Source organism: Leguminivora glycinivorella, chromosome Z (genome assembly GCF_023078275.1).
Source record: "Leguminivora glycinivorella isolate SPB_JAAS2020 chromosome Z, LegGlyc_1.1, whole genome shotgun sequence".
In the NCBI taxonomy this organism is placed as follows: domain Eukaryota; kingdom Metazoa; phylum Arthropoda; class Insecta; order Lepidoptera; family Tortricidae; genus Leguminivora; species Leguminivora glycinivorella.
Genome location: NC_062998.1, coordinates 35,207,369 through 35,233,221, shown reverse-complemented (window position 1 = coordinate 35,233,221; position 25,853 = coordinate 35,207,369). Strand labels below are relative to the sequence as shown.

Here is a 25,853-nt window from a genome sequence, read left to right as displayed (position 1 = left end):
GAAATAGAACTTCGGCCTATAATGTACATATCCCAATTTAAAAAAATCTTCCATTAATTATGCCAAGATTTTCATACATAACTTTCCAGGAGCAAATGGTGAATATGTTTTTTCTCAAACAAAAAAACAACCTTGTAATAATTAATTTATACATTTATTTAAAGACATGCACAAATGGATACGCTATTAGTACGACTTAGAAATAAATCACTTTCCTTTGACATGCAAAAGTATAAAGCTGGCCTTATGTAGGTAACGATACTATAAAAAAAGTTAATTTAATAGGTAGACCTAGATTAAATTTAACTGGGTTGTAAACATTAAAAGCGCTATCATATTTTGTGCCTATCAAAGAAGCCGTATTAATTAGGTAACTTATCTTAAATTACGAATTCACATTAACAACTTATTTGTTTCATGACATTATTAAATAGGTAGGTACATAAGCCTATTGCGTACATAGAGTATGTACCTAATTGAAATGAGACTAAAACTGGGCGTAGTGATGCATGTGCTACGTCATCTTCGAGATCCGATTTATTATGGCATGTACCTGGAAATTAAAGAGGACATTATTAATCAATTAGTAGAGAAAGAATAACTACCCTAAAAAAATTAGATATTTTCAGAAGATCTGGAGTAATGTTTAGTTTAAAAAAAATCGTTCCTTCATTTTTGAACTTCTACCTATTTAAACTTCAACTTTGATTTTACGAGTTTTTGACCTATTTAACTATTTTCGATGAAGCTGAAATATTGCACATACTTTAGGTACCTATATGTAGGTAGGTAGGTGTCTGGTAGCAGTGCAACATTAAGGGGCCTCTACCATCGAGCATTACGATAATAATTAGTGATGATGATGATGGAGACAGTTCGTCATAAAAAAAACTCTGCGGTAAAACATCGCCCCTACAGTTCACATCTACCTACCTACCTACCAGTGACATTATTGACTATATCAAAACTTGTAACATTTATTCAGCAAATAATTAGGGCACAGGGCTCCCAATACATGTAAATTTTTCAAGGTAAAAATCAATTAAATCTACTTTAATTTATTAGGGATGTGTCTCATAGACCTAAAATATACACCGTGTCCAATTACTTTGCTTGCATACAGTGTCAAACTCTCGTTATAATTATTATACTTACCCATCCATAATAAATATTTCTGGATGACTTCCTTAATTAGCCTTTATCACACAATCTACAAACGTTTTTCGATATAGTCACACGCGGCACGCTCTGCCTCCATCGGCACTTCTTTCCAAACTATCATGATAACTTTTTAGGGTTCAGTACCAAAAAGGTACAAAGGGAACCCTTATGGCGCCGCTCTGTCCGTCTGTCTGTCGGTCCGTCTGTCACATTACTAAATATCTCGAGAACTATACTTATATTAAGCTATCGATTTGAAATTTGGAATAGTTATGTTATGAATATTGTTAACCTCTACAAATTGAAAGTATTTTTTTTTATTTATTAATATTATTTATACAAAATGGCCAAAATGAAAGGGGGGGCAAACTGTAAATGTCAAGTTACTAAGACAAGTGGGGTATCATTAGAAAGAGCTCAAATTGTACATTTCAAAACTATTTTTTATAATTTTGTTGTTGTGGAGAAAAAAAGTTATAGGAAAATGTAAAAAAAATACCCCCCCCCCCCCTTTTTCTCTGAAGTTTACCGACGAAAAATTATGAAAATTTTACGAAACATTGGTTTAATCCTAAATATTACAGGAAAAATAAAATCATGTCTGTATTTTGGAAACTTTTTTAAATTAACAAAAAAAAATTCAGATTTTAACTTTCAATTCACCCACCCTAGCGGATGTATATCGTTCTTGAAATGAATACGAGATTTTACGTAAAATATTTTCTTTCAAATAAAATAAAAACTACCGAAATCGATTAACATTACAAAGAATTATCCCTGAAAACCCAACATACTATACAGATAGCGCAAATTAGTTAGCGAAGTCACCGAAAGATGGCGCTGTACACAATAATACTTGGATACTCATCATTAGTACATACAGTCTTTAGAGTTAAGTATCTGAGAAACGAGATTATTTTAACTGTTGAAAGTTTATACGGAACCCTCGGTGGGCGAGTCCGACTCGCACTTGGCCGGTTTTTTTATTATTATTGACCGAAGCGACGTTAGGAATTTAGGATGGTTTTACTCAATTTGCATTTTGTATGTTATTAGGCATGACCCAAATAAGAAAAAAATTAAAAACGCATATTAAAACTGTACCTCTTGCAAACACTTAAATGACAGTTACAAACGTGTAAATGTCATGTCAAGTGTTTAAATATGTAATTAATATTTTTTATATTATAAGTACCTACATAGGTAAGTAGTTTAATCTACATATCTGCTAACTAGAGACTCATACCTGCAGACAAACTGTAGATGCAGTTTTGCAGGGATATGTTTTAATTATAAGTCCTATACTGTAATTGATAATAACAATAAATAAATAAATGTCTCCGGACATATGTTCTCCTTTGCAGTAGCAATTTCTCAACCAAGTAAACGAAGTCGAAGCGGTCGAAATTCAAAAATCACTTCCCTTTTAGTTCTTAATGAGCAATTGAGCCTTGTAGCTTTAGTTATAGTATACATTAGGGTGTGCTTAGTTTAAAAATATTTCACTGATTTATATTTTCTGAGGAATTTTTAGATAACACAGTCATGGAACCGCTTCACTATAATTTAAAAGCGAACAAAAATTGGCTAAATATTGCAAATTGTCCATGACAATAAGTATCCAAATTGTAGCGACAAAACTGTCTGAAATTTATGCTTGATTTTTTGGACACGGTGTATAATAAAAAGATTAACAAGATCAGGTAAATGGTTGAAATTCTGTATCTGTATCTATTACGGAAGTAATTCAAAGACAAAAGATAACATCAGACAGACAAGAACCGAATGAAAGAAGTATAGGTATCCTATTAAAGCATAAGCAAAGCCTGTACTGTATGTATCAGCGTGGCTACTGGCTACAATGTTTTTAATACGTTACTCGATACCGTGATAGTCACGAAAAAGTGCCAGTAGGTAATTGTTTACGGCACTGTTCACTTTTTCCATACAATCAATGTAATTTGTCGTTCTCGATATTGAGTAAACTACTTATTCTCTTCCCCGAACCTTCATTCGGAAATGTACGTTCCGATCAACGACAGCCCCGTAAGCAAAGGCTTAAGCGAGCATGACATATTCTTAGCTGCCGGGCTTAAGTAAAGCACTTAGAGTAGGTAGGACGGGCTACGTGGTAATACTAATAAGTCACGTAAACTGTTCGCTAGGTACCTAATATCGTCACTGTGCAGCTGAGTTTGTAGCACGTAGCTGAAAACATAGTTTTCCCGATGCGTCTCTGGAGCAGCATACGTGTGCCGCGTAACTAGGGCAAATCCATTTTGCTTAAAGGTTGACAATTTAAAAAAACCCGGCCAAGTGCGAGTTGTACTCGCGTTGCAAGGGTTCCGTACACCAGAAGAAGGGCTTAAGCGCCTCCTTTTTTGTTGGCACTTGGCACTTAAGTCATTTCGGCGAATAATCGATATTTTGAACAATTTCTACAAAAAAACGGAACAGAAATGAATTTATATGTAATATTCAAACGCGCTCGCACAATTTCAAGAGATTTGGTAACTCCTTTGAGTGAAATTCGTAATTTGAGTTTTTTTTTTCATAAGGTACTTAAAACAGACAGTAATCGAAATAACAAAAGAGATACAGGTTAGAAAAGCTTAAGAACTAGATTACAGTCCAAAATTATATGTACACAACATGACTATGAGTTATATTTATTATAATTTATTATAGCATGTTAATACAATTTTTATATGACAATAATAAAGAAATTTAAAGAAGAACAAGATACCAAAATTTTGAAATTAATTTAAATTAAAAGAAGACAGAAGGTAATTACAAACGCGCTTAACTATACAAATTTTAATCAAATATTTTTTGTGACCAAATAAACAGACTTTTTAAATTGAGACATCTTGGAAACATAAATATCAAAATCCTTACAGACTCGAACCATATCGTTAAACTCCCGACACATGCGAACTATTGGATTATAGTACGAGTATGAGGTATTATTTTTATATACAGCCAAATTGTTTGATCGTATTAGCTACATCTTTTTCAACAAGCCTCACAGAGCACAGAGCACTTTTTCTTTTAAGTCAGACTTACGCTTGACTGTAGATTTTTAATAGGTTTTCCTGTAATCTACTGATTGAAGGCTATCTCGTGTATTTTTTTTTTGAAAATTTTACGCTTAGTAGTTTCGGATATAAGGGGGCGGGGGGGGGGGATCATTTTTTGCCTAGTTTCTTAAATTACTTGAAAATTTCTTTACTTAAAATTATAAAAAAATATATTTTTGAAATACTTTAAAAAGCTCTTTCATTTGATATGTAACACAATATAGTTCAAAAAACTTTGATTTTTAATTTTCACTTTTACCCTCTAAAAGTGGCCCCTATAATTAAATTTTCTTAATTTAAATTACATGTCCGTCTTTGGGTCACAAGTTAACATATGTGTGCCAAATTTCAAGTTAATCGGTTCAGTAGTTTTGGAGAAAAATGGCTGTGACAGACAGACGCACGAGTGATCCTATAAGGGTTCCGTTTTTCCTTTTTGAGGTACTGAACCCTAAAAATCTGAGAAATAATCAACCTTATAGCAGAATGGATTTAGCAGAGTTTAGTTAAGCGACACACATAGGTATTTGTTCCAACTTATCCTCCGTTTTAGAAAGGACTTCATACCACCATGACATACTAATTATAAGGTACCTAAGTAAAGGTACGACTCGGTGATTTAGTTCATTCCTGGATGGCAAAATAAGCTGCTGGCAGCTCAGGTACATACAGTCTATTGTAGGTAATATTCGATACTGTGTGTGCTGTTCAGTCTGTCTGATTCTTATCTTATCTGTCTCAAACTATCTGTAAAGCTTAACATGTTAGTGAGCACCCGGGTTAGTTTGAGCAGAAGCACGCAGCGCAGGTGTAGCTAAGCGGCATTTTTCATCAGTAGATGCTTTTTTCTACAAAGCGAGAAAATGGCTACAAACGTAGGTAGCGCTACGAAAACGTCGGTATCATAATAGTACATTACATCAGAGGCCGGGAAAATGAGGATTTCCGGCCAAGTGGGTATATACGGCCGAGCGAGCGTGCGAGCGAGGCCGGATAGGGATACGAGGCCGGGAATCCGTTTTCACGCCGAGGCATGTATTGTATAGTGCTTTTCTCAAACATACAATGAAATAAAAAAAAATGCTCTGAAGGACAATATTTTATAAAAAAAAGTTACTTTGCAGGTCTAGGCCTAAAAAATAATATGAAATCCCTTTACAGTCCTCTCGAGTTGTTGCGCCCAAAAAGCGATACTTCCCAGCCCATTTTAAGGAACGTAAAGACAATATTTCATTGCATGTTTGAGAAATATTTTTTTCAGTACAAGTGGTGTTTTTACGCACTAGTGCGAGTAGTGGGCCATTATTTGTCAGGTCGAAATTTCAGAGGGCCATCTGTACTGAAAAACGTCGTACGATACACGTGTGAAAACTTCCTCTTTTCCGCACTTTTATCGTAATGTACTAATTTTGTGCAAAAAAAATAGGGTAAATGAGTAGGTAAAATTAATAAGAAATAAATTTCCAATGAAGAAAATGAGGATTAGGTACGTTTGCATGAAAACTCATCGTTTTAGGCGGTCGTCACATTTCGTCTTAATTACGTCTATCGTCATGCACGTGAATCAGTTATTAGTGTTAATTATTCGTTCGATATTCACCACGCGCACAAGTTTATTAGTAAGTTATGGGTACTTGAGTGTGAAAAATCAGAGGATCGCGATGTTTATTAATATCCGCACTAACTACGGCCGCTAATAATCATTATCCGCGTAGTTTTTCAACGTATCCAATCAATCACCTAGGTAAGCAATTAGTGAATTTCTAGGTTTGTTTTCTTATTGTTATTTCGTGTGATTAATCTTTCAAGTGTGAATACTTATCATTAAAAATAAGTTGCAAATACTTAGGTGAGGTGCGGGCAAGACCGGCATACTTTATTTGAAATAAAGTTTGAGTGGATAAAACTAGACTATTAAAGTAGTCTAGAGTGATCTGCATGGTCCTATGGGCTAGCAATTTTTATATTCTACACAGCTTTTATAATACTTTGGTGAATTAAAGTAAACTTATGTGATAAAAATCACTTTTTTTAAGGGTCGGCGGCGGCGGGTTGAGCGTCCCCACGCCACACGCTGCATGAGTAAGGAAAGACCGTCTAGTGCCCGTCGTCGCGTAATTTATATAGGAAATAAGTATCAAAATCATCTTCATTGTTATATTCTGTAATAACAGGGAGTAATGTGATAGATATTAAAACAAATAACGTGGATATTTTCAACATATCAGCATTTTTCTATTTATAAGGCAAGACCGTCATATGTCCCGTAAATGAGGTTGATAACCTTCTTTTTTCAGGTCCAGACAAAAGCAAAGCCGAAACTTATAGTTAAAATTAACCTACAACACCCGTTTAAACTCGACTTATTTCACATAAAGCCTAAAAAAGGTGCCTTACTCTTATATGTCGGTCTTTCCGACTACGCACAATTTCGAAGTTACATATTTCAGGACATAAAACAATAAACTGAACGCATTAGTTGTACTAGACAGGAAAACGATTATTAAATTACTACGTTACATACATAATGCACAAATATTCCAACTGCTTCTATTTTATTAAATTTTTTGCGTAACCATGTTGAACTCGATGGACGATTTCGAAACACGAATCAAGTTTTTTGTTAACTAGTGTTCGTCCTAGGGATATCTATTGAAGACCAATGGATTAAGGATGAAAAACTGGTATATACCTTCGGAGGTGTAAGAAGTGATAGATATATAAATACAAAAGTTAGATTCAGTAGACGGTCTTCCCGACACCTGACCTTATAAAAAAACTAAACTCCAATTATTCAAGATCATCTTTGTTATATGTCCCGAGACCTAGGTACCCTACTTAAGGTGTGAAATTGTCAATGATTTCGGACAAGCGGCAAAGTTCATTAACCACGGTTCACGTAACGTTATTACGTTGCATAAACCTCAACCGTATTAAACAGTTTCAATAAGTTGGTAGATATATAACTTTTAAGTAAATTAATTCTAAGCCTCGTGGTATCGATTGCAGACGTTTCTGCTAATCAGAAGTTGGTAGGTAAAGCCAGCAGCAGAAGTCACTAGACGAGGGGTTTATAATGACCAGGCAGGCAAGCATGGTCGTGTGATAAACGATACGTCAGGCCCAAATAGTGCGAAAAAGTCGGTCTGAGGTTTTATCGTTTATCAAATTATCACGCTCTTACTCTTGACAATAAAATCTAGTGGAGATTTTCAACACTTCGCTCTGTTAGTATATTTTGTTTGTTCGATTCGACAGCCATTTTTCCGGTACCAAGTGCCAAAACTTGCTCTAGATATAGCTACTAAATAAGTAACTATGTACATGTACCTACTATATTTTGAATTTCGGGTACGATCATGGCTAACGGAAACCATCAACGCAAAGAGAAGTCGCGGGCAGAAGCTATAGTAGTTGATAATCTGGAAATCAGCTAGGATACTTGATAGCTATCCTACAACTTACGCCACTATCTATGTAATCCAACTATCTAACGACTAAGCTGTGACCCTGTGGTGGTGTTACCAACGTACGCTGCACCTCACAACAGCAATTACAATTTTCTTTCGCCTCGTTAAAATGTTACTTAAAAGTGTGATTATATACATATATTACATACAAAATTAAATTCAGAGAGCTAAAATAATCCCAGATTGAATATCTGAAATGTTGACAATGCTATGCACAAAGTGACTAAGTATAAGTTAATTCCACCGCCACCAACCGCCACCACGATACACAAATAACGGAATCCTTCAACTGACCTGCGCTAGCTTATCAGCCACCTTTCCACCAACACTCGAACAATCATGCTGTATACAAAAAATCTAGTTACTATACAAAAACAGGGAGATCTAACTTTAAACAATTAAAACAACGTAGGTAATGCTAATTGACCACTGTTTAATCATTTGTTTTCATAACTGTCGACATGCGTCTATTGTAACAAATGTCAAAGGAAATCCGATTTATTTTTATAGATTGTAGACGATGAAATGAATAGGTATTATTATTAAATATAGGAATATTATAAGACTAGAATTCATAAGAACATACATACTGAGAATATAAACTCTTGTATACGTATATTTTTAGGAATGAACCCTTCTTTAATACATTGAATAATAGTGTCAAGGTCGATGGTTGTAACTTTAACATATATACAAATACATACATTTAAAATAATATCAATTATGTTATTTAAATCATATTATGTTATGAAATTTTCACGCATAAGCAATAAAAAAATGATTTGTTGAATATCGACAGCGAAACGTTAGCAATTTCATAATTCGTTTAGATACAGACGATACAGTCAAACTCACCAATGGTAACTTAAGGTCCAGCGACCAAAACGTAAACTCTTCCATACAAAATATTTGTTATTTATATAATAAATTAATCTTTGCGAATATATATTTATCCTTATTCCTTAATTATTAATCCTTAACATATGCTCTAGCCTAGCTTAATTTAATACCAACAATTGATATGTTTCATTAAAATAACAATTTTACGTATTAGTGGACTTTGCTACAGTTAAGATAATAGAAACTTTTGAGAACTAACTTATGGAAAAAGTGAATACAATTATATTACCTACCCTGGCATAACAATTTGTATATGGTTGTTAAGTTACGTACTTAATTGTAAACTGCCCGCGGTTGTTTATTTTATGCAGTCAACGGTGTGTCACTCAATCCACACACTTTTGAAAAGCCGAATTTTGATGAAAAACATAAGATTTAGACCGCTATTATATGTGTATAGTTTAGTAAAAGTGAAATGGGAATTTGTAAAATACAAAACGAACCACTAACGTGTCAGGTTTTTTTATAATAAATTTTTGTAAGTGCTCACTCAGTCCACACGTTTTGAGAAAGTTAAAAATGTAAATATCTTACGATTTGTAGCACCTAAGACACTCGAAAGTACTTCAACATTTAGTAAAAATTTTTACTAAATATCCACCATCTAATATTTTATATTCGTTGTCTGGTTTTAAAGATAATCAGACATAACTTTTCTCATACAAATGTATCAAGTACGGTGACCACACTATGTCGGCTCCTGATTTTCCCCACCTTCCCATTGTCATATTGAGATTAGGGAGTTTCGTTCAATTTTGATAATAGTTTACCGGATTTGTAAGTGGGAGCGAGAAAAGAATAACTATTTCTCGCTCCCACTTACAAATCCGGTACGCTCATCTGTTAGCGCGATTAGATTATCAGGTTCTGGTTTCTTACTAGTGAAGTATTATATTCTTTGTTTCTTACCAATTATTATTCATGTCCTTTTTAATGCATGCATGTCGATATGGTTATTATCCTGACGTCGATAAAAATTACACAATACACATCATCACTAGGCCAAGAACATAACCTAAAAACAGTTTGCAGATGGAGAATTAATATGGTATTAGTTTAATATTATCAAAATTGAACGAACGAAACTCCCCAATCTCAATATGACAATGGGAAGGTGGGGAAAATCAGGAGCCGACATAGTGTGGTCACCGTACTTGATACATTTGTATGAGAAAAGTTATGTCTGATTATCTTTAAAACCAGACAACGAATATAAAATATTAGATGGTGGATATTTAGTAAAAATTTTTACTAAATGTTGAAGTACTTTCGAGTGTCTTAGGTGCTACAAATCGTAAGATATTTACATTTTTAACTTTCTCAAAACGTGTGGACTGAGTGAGCACTTACAAAAATTTATTATAAAAAAACCTGACACGTTAGTGGTTCGTTTTGTATTTTACAAATTCCCATTTCACTTTTACTAAACTATACACATATAATAGCGGTCTAAATCTTATGTTTTTCATCAAAATTCGGCTTTTCAAAAGTGTGTGGATTGAGTGAGCATAAGAAACTATTTGTAAAAAATTTAATACGTCACTAGGTGATCTAATATTTATAGAGGTAGGTTGGCCTATTTTTTACTAAATGTTAGTATATAAATATTATATGTTAAATGAATATATTCACTGTTTTCGTTGGTAGTTTGTGAGAACTGAGTGAGCACATGTTAATGGCTGTATCTTTTGATTTATCTTTTTACAAATTCAGAGATTCGTTTTACAATTGTTTTAGAACTTTTACTAAATGATCAGCATATTTTTTTTTATTTTCGGAAGGTGCTCACTCAATCCACACACACACCAGTCAACGCAGCGTTGCCCGGGCCTATACGAGTATTATGTATATTATGCCGTCAAAGACTGAGTGGACCGGATATTCAGCGAATAATCTATTAGCACCAAGTTTGTATTGGAGAAAAGCCTGATGGCTGGCGATGACGTGTTAAATAATAGAATTGGCACCCACGCCCGTGATCAAGAACAATGGCGTCGTAATTTATTTGATCATCGACACCTGCAGGTTCAAGAAAAACATACTTTGCTGTGTTGTAAATGTTTTAATGTTAGTAGTCTGACATTATTCAATTCAAATTCAAATTCAAAATTATTTATTTGTATACATTTGTACATTATAATATGTAGTACTAAGACCTATTGTGTTTACTAGTAAAGAACATTTAAATACAAAGTACTATATTTATTCTACTGTAGTACGTTCCCCAAATCTTTGCCGATTGTTTTTGGTAATCTAAATATTACATTTTTTTCAATCGTTCATTCGCATACAACATAAATTTTACTTACTTTTTTTTGGGTCACGCAAATTTATTTTTTCGTTTAAAGATCATATATGTATCGCACATATGTTTAAGGTTTAAAAAAAATTTATAACTTAGGACATGAACTACGTTAAGAAATACGACTTTTTGTTTATAATTTAGGACGTGAACATTATGAATTTTAAATTAAATATTTGAAGAGTGTAAATATGTAAAAAACACAACTTCTTATATTAGAAGAAATCGAAGTAAAAAGGTCCATTTGTTGTAACATCGTTTACCGTTTTTTAAATCGTAAAAAAACACTTAATAAACATTTTCATTGATCCAGAAAAAAAAAGGTACAGTGACCATATATGTAGATCACATCGTTCCTGATATTTGGCAAACAAGTGAAATTAGAGTTTGGCCGCCCTGAAAATATTAGGTACTTTCTTCACATCCTATTTTATTATCATGTTATCATAGAGGGCGACGGGGATCTCGAGGTGATGTATTTTTTAAGCAAGTGAAGACAATTGAGTTGAGTCTAAGATCGGTGTGTTGAGAAGATAATGCAAATTAAAAACAAAATTGGTGCATAATTTAGCTCTGCTATAAAACTAAAATAATGTGATGTATATAGAGCCACTTCCAATGTAGGTATAATCATAGCTGGGTACCGTTAATCAAATAGTTAACTTCGATAATCGTTAATCCGTTACTTAAAAAGTTAACTTCGTTAATCGTTAAAGCGATACATTTCGGTACATTTAACGGAAGTTTAAGTTAATCGATAATCCGTTAACACGCCATAAAAATAGGACTTCACTGTAGGTATTATGTATTTGTATTTACTAAGTATCCACCAAAAACCATTAAAACCTGTGACGCCAATCGGTAAAAAACCGAAATGTAATAATTACGGTCTCTTCGGGCTTTTACCGCCGTTGGTTGGCTAAATCCTAGGTTTTACTTCGGATTGGTAATTATTGGGTCATTCATGCGGTCGCGATCGTGATGCGTTGGTTCTTCAGATTGAGATTTGAGATGACAACTCGATGCTGTGGGCCACGATAACTTGGTAGCTAAGTAATCTAAGGCCCGCGCTGGACTCTAACTCGATGCGTCGGTTGCGCGATTTGTCTGTCATGCCTGATGATTGCACTCTATTCCCATGCAGGTTAGTGATCGATCTAGCACGCCTAATAAGATTTAAAAGATAAGTGTATCCGCCAAATAAGTGATCCAAAGTCGCCAATTGGTCTTTAGACTGCTTATAACCGACGGATCTGCTTTTACCGATAAATTCTAGGTTTTGCCGTACTACGGGCTTTTACAGTAGCAGTAAGAACGTGGTTTTCGCGGCGCAGCGAGCTGCTTGGGGTGCTGGATTAACGGACTCGATGAAATTTAACGGAAGTTAACGAATCCGTTAACATTTTTTAAAGTTAACTTAAAAGTTAATCCGTTAATCGAAATGTTAACTTCGTTAATTAACGATTAACGGATAAACGAGTTAATGCCCTGCTATGGGTATAATATTAATTAAAGAGACCGTAATGTGTTATGTCATAACCTATTTACCTATATGTATATATTATACATTTTCTCTCTATAAACCAGTCTTGTGTTGTGTAATAATACAACTATTGCATTTATAATTATTAATTTATTATATGAACTCTATATTAGCTGATCAAGGCTGCAGTTTTCTAAACCCTAATGTTTATAATTTTATTGTAAAATAGTGTCATTGTATTAAGATAATTAAAACAAAATTAAGTCCATTTTCCGTTAGTAGGATTCGACAGCAGATTAAGTTAGGTATTGGTAATATTGGTATTACAATATCATGGCCGCAAGAAACCGAGAAGCAATGTTGATTGTTGCTATGTATGCATATGTATCTCTCTTTATCACACTAATACCAGGGGCGGCTCACTCCGCGAATCTATCGCCGCGCTACAAGTACATGCCGGGGGCCGCGAGTTCGCGGCCCATTCACTGGTGACGACCTTCGCGCGGCGCAATAGAATTCAATGTCGGCTACTCGCGTGCGATCCGTTTGTTAATGTAGGTAATAATTTAGAATGGCGGCATTTTGTGAATATCAAAGGAGTGAGCCTTCTGTACTTGTACTATTATATATTCTGTGCTAATACGGAAGAGCGCTATTGAGAGAGATAACTCCAATACGTTTCGGAGCGTGAACGATTGACCTTTTGTCTACGCACTCTGGCCAAAAAACTAAGTAAAATTGCTGAAATTCAAATACAGCATTCATATACAAGTTGGTTGTATTTTTATATATTATACCCAATTCTTGCTTTCAGGATTGTAATAGGTACTCAAACCGATTTAGTGGTCCTATTACCTCAATGAGCTACATGAGACATGAGCTTATTTATAAAAAAAGTGCACATCACACTCATGTTCAAAATATTGACTATTTGGGCTCATTTTACTCAGAATGGTTTGTACTTTTACGCCTCATATTGAGTAAAATCATGAGACAAAACTGATGACAGCAAAAATTACAAAAAAAAATCATACGAAATAGTGGCGATAAGAAAAGAACATTTTAGAGCACATTTTTTCATCTAGTTCACTTCATTACTTATTGAACGCCCCTCGTAGGTCTGAAAAGCACACTGATTCTGAGTAGAATGAGCCTAAAAAGTCCACTTTCTCTGAAACATTATCTAAATTGGCTAGATGTAGCGGGTAATGGACTCCCTTAAATAATCTTAATCATGCTTCAGAATATTAGTATTTCTCCCTGGGGCAATTTTACTAAGGCTTTCTTTCTAGTCAAGATTTTAGGCAAATCTGAAATCATATTTTTGACAGTAAGAGTTAAGTATTTATACCTAACGGTATCCGCTATCATAGTAGGTATTTCCATGCCACTTTTCACTGTTCGTTAATTAAATGCTAATCAGTCCTTGTAGGTAGTCGCGTCATCAAAACAAAACTAACTACATATTACTGAGACAATACTCAATGCAGAAAGTAAAAAAGCTTTTGGCGGGACCAGTGCCTAAGGACCCTTCAGACATAGGACACCACGCCTATAATATCTACCTATATACGTACACGCAAGGACCCGTCGCCCACGGGCATGCTCTGATAGACCCCGTGCCCGTGGCACACCCGGAAACTGATTTGTTTGTAGGTGTAAGCGGTTTAGCAGAAGTTGCATTCTCGCGCGAGTTGATATATCAAAGTATCAAATACGACTTCTAGTAGATATGCGCTCGCGGCGAGAGCGCAAATTGTGCTAGAGCGCTAGACGACTATTGAAAGAGATGATTGAGTGTATAGTACGAATCATAGAAGTTCATTTTTTCGCCTAGGGCTTAATCCGTAATCAAAAGCCTTTGATGAGCGGTTAGCTCCCTTTTTCGAGGCTTGTGTCAAATCCACAGCGTCGTTAAAAAGCAACTATCGCGATAGCATAAAGGTTTAACTTTATGTATCAGGTAATTCGTAAAAACAAAATCGCAATGCGTAGGTATTAATTGTCAAATTTGCAGGATTTTTTTTTAGAAAAAACGTGTTAACTCCAAATAAGCTTTTTTGAATATGAACCATATTATTAGGACGGCGCAGTTGATTTTTAAACGGGTTGGTTCTGATTTCTTATAAGCCGACTTTGGTGTGCTTGATGCAGAAAAGGAATTTATAACAGATTAGTGCCGAGAGCGAAAAAATTATCTCAGAAAATTCGTACTATAAACGAGAATGATAGAGCGAGAGGTGCATGTAAACACTTTATGTAATAAAAACATTGAAATTTTAATAGCCGTCAAATAGAGTTTAATATTTATCATAATGCTCAATGGCTTTGTACGCGGTAAAGGATGTTTTTATGTGTACCTTTGGACCTATTGTATAAGTAATAAGTAAGTTAGGTACTTATTGCTGTCTCTGAATTGTGCAGCTGTGGCTCTAGCTACTAAGGTAGAATTGTAAACTTGAAATAAACAATGTTAAAATTAACGATTGTATTGTATGCTTTCAAACATTTCGTTTACATAACAATTTAGCGTATTGATATCTGTATGTTTGTGATTTATTTTACGATATAGACTATTCCGCTTTATCTACTAGAAAGAACAGACTGGATATCTTTTTATTAAATAAAATATAAGTAGATCATTTTAATGGCAGATTGTTTGGAAGACCAATATACTCTGTTACATACTATATACATATACACTAATTAATATTAATTGGCATCAATATTCTTAGAATTAATCCAACTTTCCAGATTAGTAAAAAAAAAAACAAGTAAAATTAGTGGAATGATAATAGACGTACATATTGGAAAACCAGTAAAGTTAAGTAAGTTATTTTTCCATGAACGGGTCAAGAATTTGAATGCGATTTTCGTTATTTTGCGGTATTTTGTCGATCTACTGAATCTGTTGTACTCTACAGTCAATCTCTGTTTATCAAGTATTGCATGCACATTCTTGATCCGTCCAAACGAGGCTTTTGCTGTAGAAACACTTTGTTATGGAATTGGTCTCGCACTGCAACACACACACAATGTATACGCGATACTATGTAAGCACAAATTAGTCATACTAGTGAGCGCTTAAATAGGAGCTTTAGGGAAAGTTTTCAGAGAAGTTTCACGAATGGGTCTTACCTTATACAGTGTAAATTAATAAAAATAGAAAAACATGGAGAAGTTCCAAATTATAAGTAAAATGGGACCAGTTAAAATGCATTTTTAGTGAAGTTAGTGATGCTGATGGTAACTTACTGCACTGTTAATACTCAGGACAATAAAGTCTGCACAAATTTAAATGTGGTTATAGCTGAAACAGTAATTAATATGTCAAAGGTATGCAAGTCGTCTAACTAGTAATATAAATAAATAAATAAAAATAAATAAATATTATAGGACATTCTTACACAGATTGACTGAGGCCCACGGTAAGCTCAAGAAGGCTTGTGTTGTGGGTACTCAGACAACGATATATATAATATATACATACTTATATACATAGGAAACATCCATGACTCAGGAACAAATATCTGTGCTCATCACACAAATAAATGCCCTTACCGGGATTCGAACCCGGGACCGCGGCGTAGCAGGCAGGGTCACTACCGACTGCGCCAGACCGGTCGTCGAAAGTAATATATGTGACATAATGCAACATGCCGTGTGACATAGGTAACATGGATGATGGATGTCAATACTGTCAGTTATATCACCATTATCACATTTATCTGAAAACATAAAACACAACCACCAGTCACGAGCAATGACAAGTGTCATTACATTAACTAACTTGATAACAAATTATAAAAAAACAAGTAACTAATATAATAACTAGTCATTGTGTTATAATATACACTTTACCCCTTCCATGCCTGTATGCACGTTTTCTGTAAAAATGTTTAGTAAAGAAAAATTTTACTACTAGAATAAGAAGAATAAAAGATAATATGTACAGGAGGCTTAGCATTCCAAGGTCCAGGTTGGAGAAGGGGCTCGGCGCAGCGAAGGCCGACCTTCTAACGACGTCCTTGATGTTGCCACCGCTGTACATTGTTTGCAAGTACTGGTACACCGCAGGCAGGTTCCACGCGCCACGCGCGAGCCGGCACTCGCGACATTTGTTGACACTAGGGAACTGTATCTTAGGATGCTCAGGGTCCTCAGTGACATCACCGGCCAGTCTTAAGTTCACTTCATTATGGGAAATCCACAACCACAAAACAGCTTTGTCATTTTCTTTTACATCAAACAATTTATTCCTGGCTGCCATGGCTTGAAAATGCTCTGCACATTTGGTGCATCCAAAGAAATGTTTTACATAGCCATGAAGAGCTTGTAAAACTTTCGGTCCCTCTTTGCCAGGTCTGAGTGCAGCGTTGACTGTGAGCGTGTGGAACAAGGTCCACAGACCACAAGTATAGCCGCGGTATGTGGATTGGCTTCCTCGGCAGCCAACATACTCCAAGTTAGTAACATACACGGGTGCATGGACTGTCTCCAACTTCTTTACCATGTCAAATATGTCTGCACCGGCCCATTGAGATCTAGTTGCAAGTTTGTTCCTTAGATCCAGAATATATTCCTGAAGATTACCTCTGAAGGGAAATGAACTGAGCAACACATCCAAATAATTTAACAGGGCTTGTAGTGGCTCGCCAGTTAATATTTTGTGTCTTGTTATTTCTGTATGTAAAGATGTTTTTATCGTTTTCTCTAAGTCACTATAGTAGATAGTGTCAGAGCTGTCATGTATGGTTTTGTCAGTATTAGGGTCAAGATCAATATCATTGCTGTATGTCTTCCGAATTGGGAAAACATAATTTTTAGATAGTAAAAATGTGTTGACAGCCTTCAGTAAATTAGCTTTTGAGGGATTTTTTGGTGTTAGTGGGGTGGCTTCCAATGTATTTGTTCTTACTGCCACTAGACCTGGGAAATGTGTTACTCCTGCCAATCTAACCAGCTCACTGGTGTCATACACCCGTTTCACTCTGATATTACTATAGTCATTCACGTCCAAAGCAAGCTCGGATCCAACAGTACTGTTTTCAGATTCAAACACTAAGAAAGTGTACATGATGGAGTTGGGCACATCAGAAAGGGCCGCAGTGAAACTGGAGTATGAGGCTATACTGAGAGGAGGAGCATAGGGTAAACGTCCCATTACTTGCTCCTGCTGCATTTTGTGAATAATTTCAGATTTCAGTTTTTCAGCTGTATCAATGGCATTCAGTTTCTCACCAACATTAGCATTGCCCTTGACATAATTTTCATGAATGTATCGAAGGGATGGATACGCCATTATCTCAAATTGTCTGCATATTTCATTGTTCTCCTCCTCAGAGCAGTCTATAACTGCTAATTTAAAAATGTTTTCCCATGGTTGTATCTCAGCAGCCAAGCTTTTGAACTTTGGCGAGAAAGCTCTACAATGCCCGCAATAACTGTTATAGAACTGCACAACTTGTGCTCTACTTTGGCCATATACTTTTCTTTCGAAGTTACGTCGAGTTAGTATAACAACTTTGTCCGACTTACGATACAGTCCCTGCTCTTCCACATCGTCGTCGTTAGCGATAACTGCACCACTCACTAAACCAACAAAAACAGCAAAAAATACGACAAGTAACCGCCTGATGTTCATTTTGACTTCTATCAACTTCTATATTTGCACTAAAAAGTCAATAAATAACTATGTCATAATTGTCCAGCGAGTAACCGATACTAGCCTAGCCGGCAAGCAACTAAACTCTCCGTAAGTGAAGTGTCCTATTTCATAGACTTCGTCTGTGCAAATTTAAATACGTCATGGTTTGATTGAGGTACATGAAAGTAAAATGCACAGCGCTTTCGACGGTCAATTCGTCAAGCAAGACGAGAGCGAGACTCGTACAGCTCGTACTCGTTTAGTTTGATTACGTCAAACGTCAACGTCAAACTGCACTGACAGCACTTTTTTTTTTGGTAATATTGGCCCGGATACCTTCCCCTGCGAATATACTCCACCATATTAATTTTATATTAATCTTTTTTGTATATCATATTATATTTATTAAAGATGAAGTTGCATAAAAGACGCAACGTCTTTAACATACCTGAAAAAAAACCTCATTAGAGACTGTGGTAAAGGGACACTTCATTGACACAAAAAATTGACATATCAATATCATAGTATCGTTCTTCCATTCGTTCTATTCCATTCACTCATATGCTCATTACACATGTTGTGATTTATATACTTGCGTTAATTGTAAGTTTTACTTTTTAGTTTCTAATATATGTAAAGTTTGTGCGTTGAGGTAAGAAAAACAGTGCAATACGTTTTTAACCACCAACTCAAAATAATGATAAAAAATGCAATATGTGCATTAATGTCTAAGTTCGGCATTTGTTACACAATTTTTTACCCGCTTCATTTTTATGAATTCTAAGCACATTTTAGCTATGTTTATCATAATTTTACCTAATACCTACGAGGTGCGGTCCAAAAGTTTCCGGCCTAACAAAGAAAGGGCTTACATATCTTTACAATTTTATTTTTATTTTTTAATATAGTCTTCCTCTGTCACAACGCACTTTTCAAATCTCTTTATAAGCTTCTCCATCACCTAATAAAAATAATAAAGATTTTTGTCCTTAAAATCGCCCTAAACCGCACGGGTCACTTCGTCAAACGAAGATTTTTTTTTTCTACTTCAGTCTACCTTAAGTTTTTAGAACAAATAATAATCACTTGGGGTCACGTCTCGAATATAAGGTAGGTGCCGAATATTTTTGAAGACACATTTCGTTATAGCAACCTTGTAAAATGAAGCAGCGTGAACGGGGAAATTGTCGCGGAGATGCCCTTGTGCCTCTGCTAAGTTTTTAAAGACTATTCTGCATAATCTGCTATCGTAATTGGACAAAAAATATTGCGTAGCATCTGCTATTTACCGTAGTCTACCCTTCTTTTATGTAAATCGTTAGAATTTCGTGACAACCCTAGAATACCGTAGCCTTTATCTTTTTTCGTGCATTTTGTGACAGAGGTTGTTCTAGGCGCCTTTTCACCATGACGTTGTCACTCCATTAATTTTCTTTTGTACAGAGTATCGTCTTACATAACCATGGTTTCATCTACAGTAGCGATTGCATTCAAAAAACTCGCTACGCGGTGTCTATGCTGGTCTCAAGTTTCATGAACTCACGGTTTTTCACTCATCTCGCTGTAAGCACGATAAAAGTTTAGGCACTAACCTAGCACTAAACACCGTAAAAAAACCTACAGCCAACAGACACCTAAAGAAACTATACACCAAAAAAGTGGAATAAATGACGAACACAATGATATCCATACTTTTTTTAAACTCTTCCGCCATATTTGTCGGGCCGGAGACATTTGGACCGCACCTCGTATTGAGTGTATTAGAATTTGAACCCCGTGCTTTCGTATTAATGTAATATATTGAAAAATTATTCTATTGAAATACTGTGAAGTCTGAACGTTTTTATTGCTAACATTTCTAAATTACAGAATACAAGCCATATTTGAAGATGTCTAGTAGAAATGTACGCAAAGTATTTGGTGATAACCGTCTGCCAGAGCCCTGTGAGGATTCAGATGATGATTTTGAACCTCTATATGCAAAGAATACAGCTTCTAAGTTCACTTATGAAGGGGTGAGTACTAGTGTGATTACATATACTAAAATAAATATCATCCGACTTATGAAGGGGTGAGTACTAGTGTGATTACATATACTAAAATAAATATCATCCGCCTCCTTACTTGTACATCCGCCTACTTAAGGTTCAACTGTTCAACCCATTTTATGAGTTTCAATGCAATGTTGTAATTTCAACTTCAAGATAACATTGTAATTTTGTTATCTACTAGTGTTTCCAGGTTATCAAAATTGCACTGCTGTTGCACCCTCATTGCCTCAAGAGTAGCTAACTGATATTTTTTATGAGATTTTTATAACCCTGTACTGCAGTGACTGTGTTAAAATATGAATTTTAAAGCATATTACTATTACATTCCAAAAATGATGAACTGCTAAGCGAATTTTACTATTTTATAGCGAAATGTTACTCAACACTTTCAATTACATTCTTATAATGATTGGCATGCTTTGCAAACCTATAAAAACTCCAAATTTATGAAATGGTTTTTGTGCGTAACTTGCTTACTTATTTATACACACACACAGCCTTACCTGTTTCGATGCAGAGACCACTGCGGATTGTCATAAATAGCTATTGAATAGCCATTGTAACCCATTAATTGCCGATGTCTGCATCCACAGTGCAATTAACATGTTTAGTGATGCAGATTCGCGTGATTGGCACTGAATGGGTTATTATGAATAGGCTGAGTAGTTTTATCAAGACACAAAAAACAGCATATAAGTTTTGGATCTGAGAAAGGAATATGTGGATAAGTTGAGTATTTTTCATTGATATTGTCTTATTGTACCTGGCAGCCAGGAGGCAATAGTAGCTAGTAGCACAATTTGTAACCAGAACCCATTATGAAAATTGCTGGAAACTGTCAAAAAATGCAAAGAATTTGAATGCTAAAACCAAGATGATCATTTATGAAAAAGTGAAACAGTCTTTCAGGATTTTATTGTTGTTTATCATTTGCAATTGAATGCTAAGCGAAATAATGTATAACTATAGGTAGACTAAAATAAATCCAAGGCTGTATTTTTAGTAAATCGTCACTACTTTTAAAAAATCTCGTATCTCACGGTGTTTCTCAAAGTTAAAACGCAGTAAGTCTATATGCATTCCATACATACTTACTACAATTTTCTTTTCATTGACAGACGAAGATACAAGTTTTTTTAAAAGTAGTGACGAAATTTCTTTGTATACTATTAAGAGGGCTTTCGTGTTAAAAATAGTGAAATCGCAACCGAGCGCTCGATCATACCGTGTGTGGTATCAAATTAAAGGGCTTTGCGAGTAGTTTATAAATATATATCACATTATAGGACTTTTTCTACTTGGTCTAACAAAATATGAGAAAATGTCCAAAAGTGGTAATAATTGGACGGTGTTATGGAATAGCGAACTAAGCGCCAAAATCCGAAAAAAAAGTTATGAATGCAGTTCGGATATAAATGTGATAATCTATAGTATTGACTATTTCTTTGTTGAAAAATCATGCTTACAGCCTTATTTTAAGGGGTAGAATCAAGCGACACGTTAAAATTTGTATGGTCCTGTGTACTAAGTCGTTACGTAAAAACAAATTGAACGCCAAATTTACTTTTACAAATTATAATAAGCGTATATTCTAAATCGCAAAATCGAGTTAAACGCCATAAAAATGTTATTAATTCGTTTTGGTTTAAAGTTTTGATGATTTATAAACGCAATATCGATTTAACCGCCCTAATAGTGTCGTTTAATTCGTTGTTACATATTTGAAATTGCAGGATATTTCACTTAATGAGAACTAAGTATCAAGAGGTTTTGTTATATCATAATATCTTATGTGTGTAATCCTGGCTAGTACTAATGAATTATTATTAGTTACAATGCCAATTTTGCCATATATGCTGATTTTTTTGACATTTATTAAAAAAAGTTGATTGGAGAACAAAACTAAATTGTTAGACGGATTAGTCCTAATCATTGTGGAGGAAAACATTGTTGTTGATTTATTTACAACAGCACTATTTACTCAAATATATGAAATTTTATTTTATTCCAGTATTCACTTTACCTCTAACAATTTGCATTAAAGAATCAAGCGACAAAATATGTCTCATAGTACGCTACGACGAAATAAATTAACCTCATCCCAGTATTAGTTCAATAAAGAATCAAGCGGAAAAACGTTAATAACTTCGATACTTGAATAGGTATGGTGTTATTTTTTTTATCTATTTAAATTATGAACACTTTTATAGGTTCAATGTCAAAATTAACTTTTTTACTTTATAAATGAACTTACAACAACTGATTCAAATTTCAAATCTTTCTAGCTCATTTTCTCGATTTCAACTAACTGTCGCTTGATCGCTTATTCCATAACACTGTCCAATTGTACCGGTGAAGGCTCGTTTTCAAAAAATTGGCAAAAATCAATAATAGCAATTTATAATCACTAAGACATAACAGCAATTTAAGTAAACGTTGCTGATTAATTAAGTACAAAACTTACTTCGATGTGATGTAGATTTTCAAAGAAATTGTCACTTAATTTTAGGTAATTTCTGAAAAAAATTGAATTCGCCTTAGGCTAGTTTACTCTTTTTCAAAAACTTAAAATAAAAATCTAGTCTGAAATGATTGTGGTACAGGATATACGAATTATAAATTTACCCGTTTTAATATTCAAAATTGTCCAAATTTTACAAATAAGATCGACTGATTCAGCTCTATACGTGCGTTTTTCTAAACGTGCATTATTAGAGAAAAATTCATAATTAATTTAGTAAATTAGTTTTCAAAAATCCAGTCTTATAAAAATCAAGATAATAAAATGCTCTAACTGGAACTTGAATTAAATAAATCTATTGGATAACGGAAAGTGTAGTATTTCACCGACTAAAACTATCAATTTTACATTCTTTTGACGTTTTTTTTGAAAGCAGCCTTAAACATATTGTTGAATTTGAAATAAAAACCATGGACAATATGTATGCATTGAGTATGCATTGTTTTGGGAAATGTGAATTGCGCCACATGATTACCCCACAGTTGTCCCTTCAATCTCTTCTACCCCTTTCTCCAAAACAGGGGGGAGAAGGGATTGGCTACCGAGTTCAAATCTGTGCTATATTTGTGTTTTTGAATTGTGTACAATAATTAGAAAAAAGGGGCCGTCCATAAATTACGTCATTCTAAATTAGGGGGGGGGGTTTGGTCTGCGGATGACGGTAAATGATAGATGGGGGGGGGGGGGTTTCGAAATTGACGTCATTCTTATTTATTTATTTATAGTTTATTTTTCACGTACAAAAAGATTATTTCTAAAAAGAAATTTCTTCCAGCACACCTAGTAAGTGAGACTGCAAATGTGAGAGGCGGCTAAGGCGCATACAATACTAAAATAACTCATAATAAACATACATAAGTAATGCAACATAGATGTACACAAATACAGTAATAACTACAGATAAAATACTCTAACAATAATATTACATATAATACTAGCTGCCCGCCCCGGCTTCGCCCGTGGTACTTAAATGTATTATACATATAAACCTTCTTTAAGAATCAGTCTATATATTTAAAAAAACCGCATCAAAATCCGTTGCGTAGTTTTAAAGATCTAAGCATACATAGGGACAGACAGCGAAAGCGACTTTGTTTTATACTATGTATTTATATTATATTATGAGTAGTTATATTATATTATGAGTAGTTATATTATATCAATGATTATTGCCAAAGTAAAAATAATAAAAGATGATTCTATAACCAAGTATTTTAATCATATAATACCCTATTTTTCTCAAATCTGCAATGTTTTATTTTGTCAAACTGGTAATGACGTCAATTTTGGGAGAAGGGGGGGGGGGGGTCATTAAGATATGACGATAGGATGATTATAGGGGGGGGGGGGGTCTAAAATCTGAAAAAATCGATGACGTAATTTATGGACAGCCCCAAATTGAATATTTTAAACAAAACTAAACCTGCCTTTTGCTTTGACAGCTTGAGTTGAGCTCACATTCTGAAAAAGAGCAAGAGCCATCAGAATCGGAATCAGTTGAAGAGGTTGAACCCCAGCCAGAAACAAGCAAGAAGAAAAATAAACGAAAAAAGAAAAAACAAAAGAAAGCTAAAGAGGCAGCAAAAGTTGAAGATGGAGAGGTCAGTTTGTTATTATTACTTGTTATAAGTACAAGTTTAAAAAATGTATTTTTATTAAAATCTGTGCAAAAATTTAATGATACACCAATAGAATCGTGAACTCATGATTTCATGAATAACATACATACATACAATCACGCCTGTATCCCATAAAGGGGTAGGCAGAGCACATGAAACTACTAAAGCTTCAGGGCCACTCTTGGCAAATAAGGGGTTAAAAGAAAACGAAACTGTGGCATTGCAATGACAGGTTGCCAGCCTCTCGCCTACACCACAATTTAACCCATATCCCATAGTCGCCTTCTACGACACCCACGTGAAGAAAGGGGGTGGTGAAATTCTTAACCCGTCACCACACAGGAATAACACGAATAACACTAACATTATACCTAAGTTAACTCGAATCTTGAGTAGGTTGTCCATGTCGCCATGGGGACAACTAGTTATGACTCATTTAAGCATCCTAGGCTTCAAGTTTACAGATATAGTGCGAAAATATTTCAGTCAATCTCAGACGTACTGACGCTGTCTGAACTAGCATGACAAATACCAACTTTTCCGAAAAATACGAAGGAAAAGCTTTTCGCACTACATCTGTCCGGAAACTGCCCTCTTTTTAGGATGAAATAGACAAGTCGCTAAAGGAGATCAATGCGTTGATGGGCGCCCCGCCGGCTGCGGCGCCGGCCGCGTCGCAGGAGCTGCCGCCGCAGACCCTCATCCCCGACGTGCTGCTCGTGCAGCAGAAACACTTGAACGTCGCCAATGAGATGAAGAAAATGTTCGGGGCTGAACCCGCTGAAGAGAGAAACAAACGGTTGGTGTATTTATTTTTTTATTAGTAAACTAATCGTCGCTAATTTTAAAATAACGAAAAAATGTCTGCTTTATACAAAATCTGAACATCTGTGGCAAAAATTTAAAAAGCGTAGGTTTAACATTTTTTTTCTTCCCATTTGAGTTGAATGACTAACTAAGATTCTGTTTGAGAGTTGTATGTAACACAATGTACCTATGATATTGTTATTTGTAAACAGGGGGAATCGCCAAGCACAACTCCGAATTAAAAAAAAACCATCATTGTTCCGTCTGTCGAATATACAGCGGATTTCAAGAAATTTGGTAAGTAACATTGCATAAATTTGTAACTACTTATTTACAAAATATGCGCCTATTACACGATAGCATATTTTTGGAACACTTACCATTTACAGGAGCTGGCTTTATGCACCGCTTTTTTATAAACCGCTGAACAATAATGTTGTTGCTTAATTTCTTATTTGAGCTTGTTGTATTTAATTACTTAATGTGCACAATAAAGAATTTTTATTATTAAAAGTTGTAGATACTGGATGGCTGGGACACAGACAGTTACCTTGAATTTATGATTGTTGACTTGTCCAGGGCTGTCCATGTCGATGACCCGCAAGTGGGACGGGTGCGCGCACTTCACGTTCGACCACAGCAAGGAGTACCGGCACATGCACCAGCGGCTGCTGCATCTTGTCTACGTGGGCCGCCGGCAGGGCTGGCCGCAGGCCGCCATCGAGGAGGAGCAGCGCCACATGCACGTCGAGGCCATGCTCGAGGTACGCCACCACTCATAGCTCAAATCAAAGCGTACTCTTTGTGACATC

At 35.1% G+C, this 25,853-nt stretch overlaps 2 protein-coding genes across 3 annotated transcripts in view; one reads left to right on the top strand and one right to left on the bottom strand.

The window, feature by feature from the left end:
• Positions 1-135: 135 nt before the first annotated feature.
• Positions 136-18,297, bottom strand: LOC125240801 (sulfhydryl oxidase 1). Of its 2 annotated transcripts, XM_048148905.1 has the most exons (3): positions 16,350-18,297; positions 8,006-8,053; positions 136-553 (listed from the first exon to the last, which is right to left on the bottom strand). In XM_048148905.1, exons 1-2 carry the CDS (start codon positions 18,038-18,040, stop codon positions 8,011-8,013), a joined length of 1,734 nt encoding a protein of 577 aa, XP_048004862.1. In that variant the 5' UTR covers positions 18,041-18,297; the 3' UTR covers positions 136-553; positions 8,006-8,010. The 2 variants fall into 2 exon arrangements, with proteins under 2 accessions (XP_048004862.1, XP_048004864.1); XM_048148907.1 differs by lacking the exon at positions 8,006-8,053 and having other exon boundaries at positions 16,350-18,296.
• LOC125240471 overlaps positions 18,234-25,853 on the top strand; it is a 45,774-nt gene continuing 38,154 nt past the window's right edge. The window contains exons 1-6 of the mRNA XM_048148364.1: positions 18,234-18,285; positions 19,913-20,058; positions 24,058-24,216; positions 24,837-25,033; positions 25,254-25,303; positions 25,621-25,805. Of these exons, the coding sequence (XP_048004321.1) occupies positions 18,234-18,285; positions 19,913-20,058; positions 24,058-24,216; positions 24,837-25,033; positions 25,254-25,303; positions 25,621-25,805 (789 nt within the window). The remainder of the gene's footprint in view (positions 18,286-19,912; positions 20,059-24,057; positions 24,217-24,836; positions 25,034-25,253; positions 25,304-25,620; positions 25,806-25,853) is intronic.

Coding starts and splice junctions, on each gene's coding strand:
- LOC125240801 (XM_048148905.1), bottom strand. CDS start 18,040: ATGAACATCAGGCGGTTACTTGTCGTATTTTTTGCTGTTTTTGTTGGT. Junction 8,054..16,349: donor CTTGGAATGCTAAGCCTCCT/GTACATATTATC, acceptor TTTTGTATACAG/CATGATTGTTCGAGTGTTGG.